Source organism: Bactrocera oleae, chromosome 2, assembly GCF_042242935.1.
Source record: "Bactrocera oleae isolate idBacOlea1 chromosome 2, idBacOlea1, whole genome shotgun sequence".
NCBI classification, from domain to species: domain Eukaryota; kingdom Metazoa; phylum Arthropoda; class Insecta; order Diptera; family Tephritidae; genus Bactrocera; species Bactrocera oleae.
Window position 1 is genome coordinate 7,365,381 of NC_091536.1, and position 17,374 is coordinate 7,382,754.

The 17,374-nt window shown below is 37.7% G+C and overlaps 1 protein-coding gene across 1 annotated transcript; it reads right to left on the reverse strand.

Annotated features, from left to right (window-relative positions):
• Positions 1 to 6,653: 6,653 nt before the first annotated feature.
• LOC106614340 (uncharacterized) lies at positions 6,654 to 16,394 on the reverse strand. Its single transcript, XM_014230032.3, has 8 exons — positions 15,664 to 16,394; positions 13,452 to 13,786; positions 12,233 to 12,573; positions 11,780 to 12,070; positions 11,431 to 11,617; positions 11,148 to 11,372; positions 10,005 to 10,235; positions 6,654 to 7,056 (listed from the first exon to the last, which is right to left on the reverse strand). The coding sequence occupies exons 1-8, from the start codon at positions 16,326 to 16,328 to the stop codon at positions 6,875 to 6,877; spliced, it is 2,457 nt and encodes an 818-aa protein (XP_014085507.3). The 5' UTR covers positions 16,329 to 16,394; the 3' UTR covers positions 6,654 to 6,874.
• Between the last annotated feature and the right edge of the window lie 980 nt (positions 16,395 to 17,374).

Consider the following 17,374-nt stretch of genomic DNA (forward strand, 5'->3'; position numbering starts at 1 on the left):
CTCTTTACATTTATATAAAAATTACCGAATTTGACGGTTTTTGACTCAAAATTTATTTTAACGCTTAAGGAAAGCATGTTGTCGGTTAAGACTTTTTTTAAAACTCCAAAAATGACCACAAATTTGTTTTTAAGTTGATAACTTTTAATTGGCCAGAAAGAGAGCTCTCCACAGCTTCTAGAACACTTATCAAAAAAATTTTTCGAAATAAAAATTTTAACTCGAAATTTACTTTAAAAGTGAGTGGGCCGCCTCTAGATGGTAAACAAAAATTTCCTATTTTATAATCTACAAATTTTAACCTCTTAACCTTGTAATATATATACAGATATATGAGCAACGAGACGAGCTAACGAAGTAAGAAACTGCTTATTTATTTGAATCACCGATATCTCAAGGCTACAGCACATAACTGTCATATAAACTGACCGATCAAAATCAAGTCCTTGTATGGAAAAATATTTTAGTTGGCAAGATAACTTCGTGTAATTTGCCATGTATTATTGTCCAAGACAGAGTTAGAATCTTCGAAAAAATTTCTAGATCGGATCACTATATCATATGTCTGCTATTCAAATGGACCAATTCTAAAGCAAGATACAAATCGTTGTATAATCTTTTGTGCTATAAAAAAATGTACCTCTGAAGGGTATTATAATATATTATAACGATTTTTCTTGTTCTTTTTTACTTACAGCCTATTAGCTAACACATTGTAAGCAGACATTTATAGTCTCAACGTGATATGCTTATAAGGACATACATATGTATGCACGTCTGTAGCTGCTCTCATATTCAATATTCCCTAATCACACACTACGTGGTGTCCAGTTAATTACATATGTGTCTTGTATTAATAGTAATACATGTTGTTGAACAACATATATTTATATACAGTCCCACACAGTTACAGGTAAATGGCATTATAACAGAATAACCGTATTTTCATAAATATTTTCCCCTAAGTAAAATAAAGCCTTATTACCGCACGATTTTAGAATGGGATTGTAGTGATTTGACGAACTACTGTGGAGTGATATTTACACGTGGACCTGCTGTGGTGAATCCCACAAGAGCTGAAATCATTGAGAGGGTGGGAAAATTGCGCTGGCAGTTGCAATGTTGTTGAGTGGTGTTTGATTTAAGTGTTGTACGAAAGGTAATACATTGGAGTATCATCTGTTTTGTTAGGCCATTTTATGAATATCTAAGTATGTCCTGTTTTAAATTAATAATTCAGGCAATCAATGTAATGTTATGTTTGGTGAATCACTGCAATGTTACGCAATAATCCTAGATGATTATATACGTGGAAAGAGTTCTATAATTATAAGTAGTAAGAGACATTTTTGAAGTTCAAAAGCGGTTGCTCGTAATGGCAACTCAACCTCACATACTGACAAAACTGAAACTAATCTAAGGTGTGCGAAAGAGAAAGCTTCTAGGGCTTGTAATCGTAGTTGATATTCATACTCCATACTCTTAACGGTCAAATTAATTCTCTTCATTTACTTAATTTCAAGAAAATTTGCACCTCATAAGCCCAGTCATCGTAGAAAACCTCAGTAGTTCCCAAAATTGCTCAGCTTCAACGATACAAACTCAAGATTGAACAATATGAACTCAATGTGAGGCCATGTTAGCATTCTCGCCGTTTTATGTCGACACAAACCTTTCCACAACCGCTCTCGCCAGATATGTGTGCGGACCCTTTTTTTTTTGTGTTTTTGAATTTGCATAACAAAAACTGTAGTCTTCAGAGTTCACAAAATTTAGCAGATATGTAGATGATTTTTTCTCGGAACTCTTTCGGTGCGCAACGGTAAACCTCCGAGCACATTTCTGGCTAAAGAATCTTCTCATAAAGCTCATCGGACGTTCCTGAGATGGACTTGTAGAACTCTCAATTTATGGAATAAACACAATCTGAACAGCCAATTCATTAAAGATTTAATACCAAAAATCTAGCGAAACTCTCCAATAAAGGCTTCGCAAGTTAAACTCTGTTGGAACGAAGTTATGGGAGCGCTATGGTACCGTGGTGTCCGGGGTAATGAACTTGTTTTATAGAATGGTAAGTTGCTATTGAAATGGCAGCTTAGAAAAGGAATATAACAGTTCTGCACTTAGTTAGAATGAAGAAACTTTGTTAATACCTGATTAGAACACAATACGTAAATGAACACAAATTTTTACTACCCTCGCCTTTTCCGATTATTTGTAGATATCTGTTTACGGTTCAAATCTACTTACTCAAGCTTATTAATTTCTTCTCAAATATAGCGGTTCTTCGTCGGTGGTTGCTAACAATTAAGTTTCTCTAGGAGAGTTTGCGCAATATGGAAGAATCATATTCATAAAGGAAGTATTATATATGAGTATTCGATCTAGTCTTTGGAAAGTCGGCGCTGTAGAGGTAGGGGCTTCTATTAGATTCTCTGAGATGAGTTTTTGCAAGTTAAAAATACACTTGGAAGCTCAAGATTGCTTGGAGAACTTATTAGTACGTTTTAGATCTTACCTCGTCTGATGTTGGAACCCTCGACTCATCAATTAGTGGTCATATTCTTAGTGGTCAGTCACGCAACTTTTTATGCAAATGCCGCATAGTATTTCGTATGTATATATATATTTAACGGTTTTTATGTATACACAAACACAAGACTAAATGTGTGTAAGTAAAATTTACTAAATTTACACATGTATAACAAATTAGTATCTATGTATGTAGATTAAAAGGTGCGCGCAGGCATCGCCTGGGACCACGCACATAAATATACATATCATATATACTTATATAATCACATGCGACAGTAGACATGCCAAAAATGGGTAAGTACATTTGTTTTGCCAGCTGGACAACGTAAATAACTACAACAACAACAACAGCAGCAACTATTTGCAGTGCGTTTTATTTCACTTGGCTTAACATGTCATTATCTTTATTATTATCATGCATATTAAAGTCGTTATAACGGACAGATAGACAGACAGACGGGCAGAAGGAGAGTGGACGGTCGAGCGACTGGTAAGCAAGGAGTCGACTTCTGCAACGTCATGGCCAATATTAGATATTGTCCGTTTTGATGACGGACATTCCGCATTAATAGCTTCATTAATAAAATATTAAGTGTCGATGCAATCGTAAAGGGAGGCCAAACAAAGTAATACGTATTAAGTATTTACATATGTATGTGTGTAAGTATATGTGCATTAGTAGTAAGTCCTATTTGTTTACAAATCTATTTAAAGACGTACACGTTGTTGTTTTTGGCTGCTTTGGAATTTAAATTTAGCAACATAGAGGTAGTTTATTAGCATCGCCCACATGTTGACTCGTTGTCAGTACAACAACAAACCCATAACTAAGAATAGCAACATATGAAGTAAGTTACTTACAAATATTGTGCGAAATTTGGAAAATAGGAAAATTTACCTGTGCAAATGCAATAAATGTAAGTCAACCGACTTATTACCTATGTATAATAATGTAAAATATAATAATATTATTTCATAACTGTTGGCATAAGAGAAAATGAAGCAATAATATAATAATAGGAGCATTTCCAAACAATAATAATGTAAAAGGAAACAGTTGTTTCGTGAAATACTGGCCGTTGCCGAGCACCTACATTCTTTTACTGTTCAGCTCAACACAATTTCCAACGGAGTCTATAACAATTTTCGATTTCGAGTGAACTTCGTTATGAGTCGCTCAGCATATACCAGTAAGGCTCATGAGTATATTATATATATAAAGTTTTAAATAAGGTCCCATTTTAGTGGCCATCAATTAATTATTAATATTTGTATCAATGTAGTTATTAACACGGTCGATACACCGATTGTGTCGTTCACTAAGTAATTTCGTTTTTTAGTGCAATTTGTAAATTTCTCCATTCTGATCCTTCTGATACTTCTTGCCATGTTTGATGCTTGCAGGCAAAAAATTAAAGTTAAAGTAGTGTTTGATGTCCTTTTTGAAGTGAAGGTTTTCCCATCCAAAAGATTTTGCAGAGACCGGAACAAGTAATAGTGCGAAGGTGCCTGAAGAATATGCTCGGTGTGGTAGCGCATCCCATTCAAGCTGCAAAAGCTTTTGGCGAGTCATCAAAGTTGTATGAGGTCTAGCATTATTCTTTTGACCAATTCTGACCTCTTCTGTTTAAGTGCGATCCCCTTGAAATCCCCCTAAATAGACAACATAACCTTTTTTTGATGACTATCGGCTTTCGAAGTGGTTTGGCCTGATTCATTCTTTTTAGACCATGTTTTCTTGCGCTTTACATTCTTGTAAACAATTCACATTTCGTCGATAGTTACAATGCGCTCCAAAAATGGATCACTTACTCGGCGTTATTCGGTGCCAAGCCAGGACTATACGCTGACTTACTCATCAAATCGATGTGTTGAATACTCAAAAATGCAGTTGGTTCAGTCGAAGTGTAAGACCCGCATTGTTGTTGTTAAGAGTGCTCCGTCTTGGGCGGTTGGTTTTCCTGATTTCTTTAAATACAACTGGCAAACAAATGGGGGTGTACCACTCAGAATTTTCAGTTCTGTGTTGTTTTATTGTTATGGTTGCAACGTGTCCAGCTTTTTCAAAAAAAAAAAAAAAAGTGGTATACCAAACGCGCTGAAAACGTGTTTATTTTCCCTAAAAGTTTGCCTTTGACAGTTTTCCGATTGATTGACTCAGTTCATTATGAGCGCTCGTCAAGATGGACACCGGCAAAGAGAAAATTCGCTATATTTTAAAATTTTTCTTCGATCAAGGCGAAAAAGCAGCCAAAGCGGCTGAAAAAATTAATTTAGTTTACAGGCCCGATACTGTAAATGAACGTGTAGCACAAAAGTGGTTTTCTAGGTTCCGTTTTGGTAATTTCGATGTCTAAGATGCACCACGCGTCGGGAGGCCTGTCGTCGAAAATTGCGATAAAATCATGGAAATAGTGGAAACAGACCGTCACGTGAGCACTTATTTAATTGCTGAGGAACTAAAGATAACCATAATCGACCCGTTTCTGAAGCGGATTGTGACTAGCGATGAAAAATGGGTCACTTACGACAACACCGAGTGCAAACGGTCGTGGTCAAAGCTAGGGGAAGCGGCCCAGATGGTGGCCAAGACCTGATTGACGGCCAGGAAGGTTTTGCTGTGTGTTTGGTGGGATGGGCAAGGAGTCATCTACTGCGAGCTGCTCCTCGATGACCAAACGCTCAATTCGGCCCTCTACTGCCAACATCTGGACCGCTTGAAGGCAGCACTCATCCAGAAGAGGTCATCTTTGATCAACAGAGACCGAATTGTGTTTCATCAGGACAACGCCAGGCCACACACGTCTTTGGTGCCGCGCTAGAAGCTCCGGGAGCTCGAAGGGAGGTCCTAATGCACCCACCTTATAGTCCGGCACCAAGTGATTACCATCTTTTCCTGTCCATGGCGAACGCGCTTAATGGTGAGAAGTTGGTCTCAAGAGAGGCCGTGAAAATTGGCTCTCCGAGTTTTTTGCCAATAGGGACGCAGCCTTCTACTTGAGGGGTATAATGAAGTTGGCGCATATTTGACTTAAATCGGACAAATGTACACAAAGTTATCATCTTTTGAAAAACCAATAAAAAACCGAACTTTTTACTTGACCTAATACAATATACAGGTCACACAAATGCCTATAGTTGTCTCTATCTCACGATAGGTCACATGACGATCTTGCAATATCACTTCGCTTACAGCATTAATAATTTCCGGAACAATAACTGATTTTGGACGATCTTCACTAAATTCGTCTTGAAGTGTTCTACGACCTCGATTGAATTCACCGAACTATCGATAAACACTGGTCCTTAATGGAGCTTCATCGTCAAAAATCTAATTAAGTGCATCGAGGCTCTGTTACTAAGTTAATCCACGTCGAAAGTTGTAAAAAATAATCGCACGAATATTTTTTACCGAGATAAATATTTTAAGTTACTGTAAGCAGCACAAATAGCGATTGTATGTAATGTCACACTTAACGTTAACGTTGTGAGTTGCCAGATTGCAACACTCGTGCGTATTACGACTGGTCCCTTTCTTTAAAGGGGCCACCATGTCGTGGATTACCTCTTCATTGTCGTTAAATTTCGATGCAGCAAGCATTCTCTCGATTACAGACAACAAGTTTTTCCTCTGCTAGGAACAAAATCCTTAAAACGCGGCAGTTTAACAAAGAGTTTTAAAAAAAGTAATACACTTAGAACACCATAGAGTTTGTCCACTGTTTTGAGAATGCAATTTTAGGAAGCTATTAAATGAAATGTTATACTTCATATAATATGTAATGGGGGTGAGCCAAAAAAATATTCCACTGACGTACTTAGATTTTTATGTAGTTTTATGCTCTCTAAGAATCTGCGATGTAGCAAGTTTTATCCTAAATAATTCGAAAGTTGTGGTATTTTTAATAAAAGCACATTTTTTTTTACGTCTTATTTCTATGGGAAACTTATGTAGACTTACTGACAGCTTTTAAAATTCAACAAAAATCCTGCCTTGGAGGGATATTTTGTTCTCTGAAAATTCATGATAACATAGCTTATTTTCATAGATTCACTATCGGAGATTCATTTTATTCGGACTCACCCTATACATATGTATGTAAAAGGCTCACACTTTTTTTAATAAAAACACGCCGTATTTGCTTTACTCGCATGCCAAGCTGAAACTTTCCAAATTTGTTTACGTTGTCAACATTTCAGTAGTTATCTAATACATGCGAATGTTCGAGTAGTTGCAAATATCTAATATTATCAACCATTGTATGTAAATAGTTTTTTGTTTTTAATGTTTTGCATAAACTTTTTAAATTTAACACATAATACTTAGTCATATTAGTTACATGAAATATAAATTTTTGGCGCGAAATCCTTGCAGTTCGTTCAGTTCGGGTAGGTAATTACCGCAGCTGGGGAATCCTTTTGGTGTTGGCACCATTTCGCTTGTATTGCCCACTTGCAGAATTAAACCCATGCCGATAGACAAATGCCATTCATAGTGACAGTGCATTAGCCAGAAGCCTGTGGAGAAGTAACCAATGCAAGTCATAGAGGTAGAGAGTGAGTGAGCGGGAGCGAGAAATATGCATAAATCTAACTGTTGTAATTTGTGGCACATGCTATAATATTTGGTAAGTATGGTATGTTTGTTGGGATAATTGTGAATATTAAAATGAGTTCACCAAATATTGAGTAAAATGTAATTAGCTCGAATGCTGAAATAACATATTTTGCATTTTTAATTTAAATACGAGTCTACATGGAAGGAAATTGTTGTTTTTCATAATGATTTGCATTAAATTACATATGTTTCTCTTGTGTTATAAAATTTTTCTATTTATAAAGTTTTGTTCAAATGGAGAATAGGTACCTGCAGTAATTTCGAAATATGATATGACTAGGTTACAATTCGATTATTTTTACACCACCGCTTTTAAATTATTGATTTGTTGGTTGAAAAGGGAGGCATAGTAGGAACGCCAGAACGCAGGCGGCAGTATTTAGGCCATCATTAAGCTCTTTGCGCTCCCGTGTGGTAGTCAAATTAAGCCTTATTCAGCAACACAGTGGACTTGGTAAAAAACCCCATTTGGTCTCTTAAGTTGGCGCATTGTGAACCGTGGAATATATCCGGTTTCATCCGGCATAAGGCTGGGTATTCGCCAATTTTTTCCAATTATCTGAAGGTGGGTTCATATGGGGACGTGCCTTGTGGCGACCCCTACAATATTATTAAGTTTCCTTTTGCCTAGAAGTAGAAGCTTTTTGGTCTGTCCACCATCAACACCATCCCAAAATACCGTTGTGGTATGCCCTGTGTTGTTAATGGTCCAGGTTTAATACGGCACTTTTTCGATAATGCCACCCACCTTATCACCGCACCATATGTAAGTATGAGGCGGATGACACTTTTGTAGAGCAAAGAGACCATGTGGGGTCGTAAACACCACTTTTGACCACTGCAAGCACTGCTCTCAATGTATTATCTTCAGCTTAGTTTTTTATCTAGGATAACTCCGAGATATTTGACAAAATTTTGTCCTTCTTGTGAAAAGATAGGTTTCTGGTTTTTCCGGATTGACAGTTAGGACATGACCCTGATTGGCGGAGATGTCAGTATTAGATTCTTGAGCAAAGTGTCCCAAAGAAAGAGGGATATGATGCTTCCTTGTGGGGTGCCAAAAGTTATCTGGTAAGCGAATTTTATACCCCCATCGTATAGGGTTTGTCTATTGCTTTGCATATGGCTAGCAGGTTCGATAAATGTCAAAAGAAGCGGCAGCAGTGTTGTTGAGTGCACCTTCCACGTCAATGAATGCCGCTAGGGGAATTCTCACTTTTCTAAGGAACTTTCGCTCATTCCAACTTTCACTCAGAAAGCTTACACATAATATAATATATATCGGTGGTTATACGATCTATTTGTCGTCAGGCTTAATTTTAGTTACGTCGACTTTGAAATCGCTGTCACTGAAAGACTTGTTGTTTTTTCAACTATACATATGAGTGAATATCCGTATGTGCTTTATTTCACTAGACTGTTAATATTGCTCCATTCCCTTTTCTTGCGAAAAAGTTTCCTGCCGCATTAATTTTCTTTTACAACATATGGACATATTATGTATGTTTGTGTGTATACGTCAACTGGTTTGTCTGTGCATTTGTGTATAATATTTGTAAAAAATATTGTCCATAAAGCTTTTCGTAAAAAAATGTTTTCCTTTTTATTCAACAATTGTGCCAGGATTATGTTGAATGCCGCAAGTGTTTTACGATTATTATCGTTGTGAGTTAATGGAACGGAAAATTGGTTTCAATTGAAATTATATTAAGCACGTCCAACAAACTACTCAGACTACTCTCTACTGCCATCTCCAGAGCCTACGAACGTTAGCTGAATTTCATTGTGCTTCACACATATACATATACTTGTATACACAGGCACGCACACACATACACGGAGTGGTGCATTATAATACGAACATAAAGTGGTATATATGTACATGGGTCCATTAATAATACAGATGCAATACATATGTACAGAGAGAAGTACATATGTACAAAGAGAAGTACATATATACATATCGAAATCAAATTGTTTGGGCAATTAAAATGAAATGCACTTTCCCGAGTCTAATAAAATACTAATGGATAAAGCTCCATTTTTTTACGCTGCGAAAGTGGCGGAATTGATGAGTCCATTTGAGTGTTTGCATTTATATGTTAAATAAACATTAACAACAGGCAGTAGCAGTAATTAAACACTCGTAGCCCCAGCTAAGTAATTTTCTGTAATAGTAGAAAATTACAAAATTCCTCTAGCTAATTAAACTGATGTTATGCTTCAAAATGAAGAGGTCCCCAAACTTTTTGGCGACTGAGTTGATGAATTGTTTTGCGTAGCCTTGTATCTAAATAAATCTCTTAGTTCAGCGGAGTTCATTGAATGTCGAGGGAGTATTGAAAACTAGAGACAGAGGCAGGTTCAGGACAGAAAGTACCTTACGCAGGCCATCTTTTCATATAATAGTTTCTTAGGTTATTTTCTTACGTAACAATATGCTTGGAACAGAGACATTTGCATTGGAATCTTATATTTTTGCTATAAACTTCTATTATGGAAGATGCAGCTTTGTGTGGTCCTTAGATAACTCTTTAGAAATTTAGACAAAACGGAAATTGGAGCTTGTCGATGTGGTGCCAGAGAGCATCGAAATAGCACCGACTATTTTTCACCCCGGTTATAGAACGTAATCCATACCCAAGTGGGGAACTCTTTAATAGCTTTTCGTTTTGTGAGGTACACATAATCATAATAATTTGACGTTTCTCCCTGACTGTCACTCTTCGCTACTGCAGTTTTTCAAAAATGAAATAACTATTTGCTCTCTCATATAAACATGAGTGAAGTTACTTTTCAAGTTATAATCAAACATGCTTACCATATGTACATTGATGTTGAAGCTCACCTGGATTGTCAGCTCGAAAGCGTACGACTGCATATCCGCGACTCGGTATCGATACGGTATCCTTAAATGGTGGCCTTGTGTTGTTGCTGTTATGTGCCAACAAATTGTTGTTGACTTTCAATCGTTTGGCAGTTGAAACAGACATTGGCAATCCAGTAGAATCACGTCCCAAGGCAGTAACGATAAAACGATGGCCGTGCAAATGAAATGGATGATGCAAGCGACCGACCACTATAGAACAATGTGCAACGTTATATACATATGCGTGTTCATAAAAGGTGGTTCATATTATGGTTTGCTTTCAATTCATATGTTTTTTTTTGTTTTTTTTTTTTTTTGTTTTTGAAAACAGCGATAAAACGCTTATATATTTGTTGTGAAAAAAAAGTTTGGTTGAAAAAAACATATGGTATGTACATTATCTCATATTTGGTGGAAGGGTCTCCATTCGAGGAGTATTGAGTTAATTTTAGTTAACATTGATGATAAGGGTTGGTGGGTAAATTAGATCACATACCCTCACGCTTTATTTGGGAGAGAAGGTTTCAAGTTACACTAAAAGAGGAGCATTCGAGTTCGAAATTTGTACAGACGGATAAAAAATGGCTTATGGAGTGGGAACCCAAATCTTTTGCTCGGAGCTAGATCTCATGCGACCCTTCAAGCTTCTGGAATACTGCAGTATCTTCCAGGTGAAAGTAAATTTGCGGCCAGGAGATGCGACCGAAAACTTTTACCGAAGACCGGAGAAGTGCTTAATGTAAACTTTTCTCTTTCATAAACAAACCAAGAATATACCACACATGTAATTGTTGTCTTGGAGTTGTTTTCGAAAAACAAGAACGCTATATGAACCACCTTGTATATAGAGGTACATATTAGTATAAGGAATATAAATACATAAAAAGTAATATGTAAAAGCAATAATACAGAAATTAAGTTAATATTTGTAAAATAGATGGTTAATATACTATAACAAAAAAAATTGTACTCATATCCTTGTGCAATTTCAGTTTTAGTGGGCAATTAAAAATAAAAATTAAATACTCTGACTTTATTTTACTGTTATATATACCTAGCTATTAGCTCATATAAATATATGTTCATACATATGTACATATGTATAGGCATCTAGTTACTTACATTCCGTTTCATCGACTAATATCAGTTCGACAATACTACCCCATTGGACCCGCAGTCGATGCACACACGGACAGAGGCGATTACCGCGACAAGAAGCCGGACGTTCAAGTTCAGTGCAAAATTGTGTATCGTTCATAGCGTCGGGTTGCGTTAGCGGTGGATAGCTTGGAAAGACGAAACTTAAATTATTGATAGCGCCCACAATGGTTAGATTGTTCTGCAGATCTGATAAAAATTTATAAGATTTATTGATATGAAATTAGAGTTTGTGAGAAGAGCGTACTTGCGAAATGATAGTAGGTGCCATTTTTGAAGATTTCATTATTTGGCACTGGAAAATTATGAAAGGCAAGAAAGAACTGATGATCCGCTGTTGCAGTGCGCAGTATTTCGTCCTCTTCCAGTGCCTCCAGTTCGCTGATGCAGTGATTGTCGCTGGCGCCACAGCTACAGTTAGGGTGGTTGAGGAACTAATAAGTAGAAGAGCAGTGAAATACAAAGAGTTAGGAGCATCAGCCAAAATGTTTTTATAAAAAATTTTTGTCTAATAACCAGATTCGCGCTTGAAGTCGTAATTAAATGTGTAGCCTTAATTTTAACCCAACATTCCCTTACAAAAGAAGTCTACTTACCACACCAGAAACGTACGTCTCATTATATAATGGCATTGGTGGTAATGGACGTTCTTCATTAGAGTCCATAGTAACTTCATTACTCACATAGCGTAGTAAGGCAAAAGACTCTGTTGGCAAAATGGCACAAACACCCATGCCACGCACACGAATCCAGTAATCTCCCTCAGTATTATTGGTAAATACAACGAAATCGTAGCGCTCACCGGCATTGGAGATGATTGTATCGAAGGTGTACGGTTTCAAATCATAAGAATCGGAAGCAATGATGCTCATATTGTGACGTTCAATCTGGAAATGTAATAGGAAGGCATTAAATATACTCAAGCACTCTATCAGTGAGAATAATTTAAGAAGCTTCTGGCAGTTCATAGACTTTTGTAAATCACACAAGAAAAAACTATTCTAACTATCAAGACCCCCGGAATCGGCAATAGCTTATTATATAAATACCTGCAATTGAAATGGACACGAATGACTAATCGAATTTATAAGCCTGAAGCGATAACGTTTTCCCGGAAGAACATAATAACGCATTGGGGGCACCACATTTGGTCCGCGAACACCCTCTTTGGTATAATATATTCCACGACCATTGATCAACACAGAATCTGGAAATATTCCTGCTGCAGTAGGCTCCCCTGGGAAATATTGTTCGCCATATGTATGCATCCAGTCGGCTATGAGTATATAGTGTTCGGGTAAATCAAAGTCATAGGTGTCTTTGCTGAGCATGGCAGCGGCTTCATCACGCACAATAAGTGCACCATATTGGCCATTGACCTTGTGGTGACCTGAAAGTGAATAAAAAATATTACATTAAATAAGTAATGTGGGACTGAGGAATGTTGGCTAAAGAGCTTTGGTTTATTAAAAATACTATTTTTACACCGAAAAATTTAGAAGCAACTAGAACTTCGAGTAAAGAAATTGTTTGAACGGATCTTTACAAACGTAAAACTGAGAGAAAGGTTGGTCTTGGCCTTTTTTGTTTTCCGTCTTCTGTAGTTTTGGGTAGTCGCCAGAAAGAGTTAGCAGACATGCTAGAAGAAGCCATGATACATTAATATTAATTATTATTATAAAACTTTATATTTTACGGCTTGACTACAGCACAAATTGAATCTTCGGTCAACGTAGCTAAAATTTGTCTACTTCAGATTTCCTAAGGCTTGCAGCAATAAAACCGAAATATACAATAGATGAATTTATGGTCCACTGTGTTTTTAGTGTTTCCCAACCCCATCTTTTTATGTTAAGGTATGGAAGATTCGATTTTGAATATCTAAATGGCATCCCTATTTAATATTTTTCATATTAATGATTTATAGTTTAGAGGCCAACTTAAAGACCGTCATCGACTGTTTCCGTTGACTTTTTAATGGAAACATTTATCCACTCTACAAACAATTGGCAAGCTGGTGAAAAAAATAAACAAATATTTGCCCTTCTATAATGTGAAAATGTTCCTGACATATTCACCTTTTGTATTACCATTTGTAAGCATAAAAATTTCATAATGAAAACCGAATGTAATGGTGTAAAATTGCCGCGCTGATGCAAGATAAAACTTGCAGCAGGACCCTACACAGTAAACTCTGCATTCAACCAAAATCAAAAAAAAAACAACAAAAAAAAACAAAAAAAGAAAGAACAAGAAATGTAAACTAACCTGAATGCGAGTGGTAGAAATGCGTGCCCACTTCGGTGGCCCAAAAATGGTAACGGAACGAGTTGGCAAAATGTATGGGGCATTGTGTGACAAAGGGGACACCATCCGACCATGGGGTTGCAACCATATGCTGACCATGCCAATGTATAGCAGCAGCGGTACCATGCGCTTGGTTAGCCACATCCACTATAATCAAATCGCCGCGACACACCTGAATAGCTGGACCGGGTAGTTGCCGGTTAATGCTCATCACACCCTTCTCATAACCGTCGGCCAAGATGCATTGTGGTGCCAAGCAATCGGCGATGATGCCAAGCGCGCAACGTCCACAAGCGCTGTTAGCGAAAGAGGAAATGAAGAAGTGTGGGAGGGATAAAGTGAGTGTAGTATGAGAAAAAAATTATGTCATGAAAGTATAAAGAATGCAGGGGATAATGTTGGACTGGGAATTGAGGTGACAGTTGGTGTAATAAAAGCGATTGAAATGGAAAATGTTAAATGTAGGACAGTACAATGTTTAATGTTTAGGGTGAAAAACAAGTATTGGGGAGCAGAGTTACATAAATAGAAAGTCTGTAAGTCGTCAGTTTTGAGCTGCATGTTATGAGGTGCAATGGTGAAATGAAAGCTCTTGATGAGTGGGACGAAAATGCGTTTACGATCAGCAGAGCAGAAGGCATGAAGGTCCGGTTGATAATGAATTTAAAATTGTCCACATGACAATACTGGATATAATACTATGCCTCATAAATCCTATTTATCAGGAGTCTCTAATAGCTGATACGTTTTCCAACAAGCTATCACTGAGGACTAAAACTTATCGATCCGACCTCTTCCTAAATATCTTTATTATTATATTATATATATTTTAAAAATGGCTATTATTTTGTTAGTTCCATAATCAAGAAAATAGGCTAAAAAGACTTTCTGAACTTCTTAATAGTAAAAAAAATGTACTGTCCAATGCTACTTCAATGTCGAAATCATCAATTCTTCTACATAAATATCGCTTGCACCGAATTTGAGCTCTACAGAAAAACGATGTAGATGTCTTAAGTCAATATATTTGGTTACGGAGATATTGACCGAACCAATGTGCAGAAAACTAATACTTCTCCTAGGTAAACTCTTCGGGGAGCAATTGGCAAGTTTGTGGCACTAAGGGAAATCGCTTATTGGGTTAAGTTGACATTTGGCAACGGTGACTATTGGCAACCGATAAGATAAAGTCGGCGCTGTTAAAAAGAAAGTAGACGATCAAAAGTATATTTCGCAACAGAACGCTTGATTATTTTATGCTTAGAATATTCATCTAAAGAAAAAGCTTGATTCTCAAACTCGATTTTGTAATGCCACATGAATGGGCGTTTTGGAAAGCCTGGGAGAACCCATTATCTGCACACAAGAAAGATAGTGAAGTGGTAATTTTACACTAAGTTCATACAGAAACTCATTGATTAATCATACAGCTCTCGTAAGTAACTCCTCAGCCCAGAATTTTGTAGTATGTATATAAGTGCGGAAACCAGTGCGACGACTATTGACCGAGAACGCCATACTCTACTAGGGGTTGTACGGAACACCTCGCCACGATGCCAACAGTTGTAATGAAGTTGTCGTGGCGAAAGTCAGAGTGTCAGCATTAGAGAAGTATTGCAAGTAGGCGCTGGGTCAACGTCAACGGTGAATGCTAAGGCGACAGAGACGCAACGAAATGCAAGCGGAAACGCAATAAAATACTAAAACAGGAAAAAAATGTGAATTAAGAAAAAGTGGAAAACACGAGGTGCAAAAAAAAGAAAAAAAGAATCGCTAATATGCTTATGCCAGCATGCCAAAGCGCTTTGACGGCTGATGGTCACACAGAGCACAGGATACAGGATACAGGACTCAGGAAGTTGTTGGTTGCAAGTTGCGGGCTGCCGGAAACCAGCAGTCGGTATGCACTACGCGAGGATATTTTTGTGACAATCAATATTTTATTGTGCGCTCGCCGCTTCGTTGAGTGTTGGCCAAATGTTTGTGCTACTGCACACCAAACTCGGATTACAACGAGTCCATGTGCCATATTTATAAATACAAGTGCACAGAAAAGTATTCAAGTATGAATATGCACACACAAGCGTTGTGGTTATTTTTATGGCATTTATGTTTGTATATATTTATAGATGCGTATATGTGTGTGTGTCTTAGGGAGTTTTGGCTTACGTACACCCCCATGACCTGGTAATGTTCGAGTGTAAATTTGAAATAGCAAACGCGACTGTCGCCAGCCATGCAACGACGATTGCACAGCTCGCCAGGATGTTGACTAACATTTAACGGTGTGGTGAAAGTCGGGTTATTTTTGTTATTTTCACTATCGGTATTAGGATTACTGTCAAACGTTGTGGCAGCAACAGCTGCATTTACAGCTGCTGCTGCTTCGGCTGCTTTTGCTGCTCTCGTCCATGCCGCTTCACCAACCGGATTAAATTTGCCGACTAAAGTGAAGTAATTTGCAACATTGCTTTGACTCAATGGCGGCAGCGTGGATATTAGCGCTGAAGCTGAGGCTAAAACCGATGCTGTTGTGGGCGGTAAGCCGGCGTCTGCGGGCGGGGGCGCGTACGGTGATGCGAACGCTGCAACTGTTGCCATTCTTAGCCATTGTGGGGTATTTGGAATTATTTTCCGATTTGCTGTATATGGGATTTGTGGATTTGAGGCAGTTATTATTGTTGTTGTAGCTGTGATGGCAATTGTTGTTGCATTCGTTATTGCCGCGCTGGCATTTGTCGTTATTGCCAACGCTGCTGCTGGTGTGGCTGCAACATTGAGTGCAGCGAGCCATAGCAAAGTCATGGCAATGATGTTGCCGCCACGCGTTCGATACATTGTTTTGAGGCCAACGGCAGCGATTTATTTCTCTAAGCGAACGAATCGTTAAATCCGCGCACTTACTCATTCACTTTGCACCGCTTACAGTGCAGAAAGAACACTAAAGCTGTTGGGCGGCAGGCAGCGCCCTTTTAGCTGGGGATTTGCTTGTGGCATGCTTTAGCTAATACTCGTATGCTTTCGCATACAACGGTACATGTGCTGGGCAATAAAATAGTATCGTACGCTATACATTTGTTTGCGATCTCATGTAATAAAAATTGTTTACGACTTTGCGGAACTTCGTGTGCTAAGTTGCATAGCGTAAAGTGAGGTTAAATTTGATCGAAGATTTTGAATGCGCTTCCAAATATTGATACAGATACAGAAATCCGTTTTTTTGAACAACTTACTAAACATTCGCATATTTGCGTGGCTTGAAATACCCAAGAAGGATGCCACCCATCTCGGTTTGTTGGCTTAAAGCTCATATAAAGAAAAAGGCTTGCCCTAGTAGGCTATTTAAGGTCGCCGAGCGTGTCGAGATCTTTCCATTTCAGAGACATATCCCATCCTTTTATCTTCACTGTAATAGATCATTGTTTTAAAAACTTACAATAATTTTACGTTCGTCGCCGAACATTTTAGCTTCATTATTTCTGGAGCTTCTCAAACGCTGCATAGAACCCGATCAATGCAAACGAAATTAAGTCGATAGACAATTAAAATATGGAACAACAATTTTGCAGCAGGTACTGGCATTCGAGACTGAAAATACCAGACTTTTTACTTTGTTAAAGACTTCGTTGACTGCCTTTAAGTTGAGTATATGTTATGTCGAAGAAAACCTTAAATACGCCACTCATAGGCATAACCGACGAAATCAATGCATTAACTGGTGCCACGAAGTGAATGACATATTGCTTTTGTTTTACATTTCAAAATTTAATACTTAAACATTTATTGTTTTTTTCTCACTGTGTATGGTGTGTGTCTGCAATAAATTGATATCATGAGCCTAATTGTAGGCAACGCCACATTAATGTTAAATGTGTCTTTCATAG

Excerpts from the sequence above, each read along its gene's own strand:
- LOC106614340 (XM_014230032.3), bottom strand. The coding sequence starts at position 16,328 with ATGTATCGAACGCGTGGCGGCAACATCATTGCCATGACTTTGCTATGG. Across the intron at positions 11,618-11,779 it reads AGACGTACGTTTCTGGTGTG|TTCCTCAACCACCCTAACTG; the intron begins GTAAGTAGACTT and ends TCTACTTATTAG. Across the intron at positions 11,373-11,430 it reads CACCTACTATCATTTCGCAA|ATCTGCAGAACAATCTAACC; the intron begins GTACGCTCTTCT and ends AATTTTTATCAG.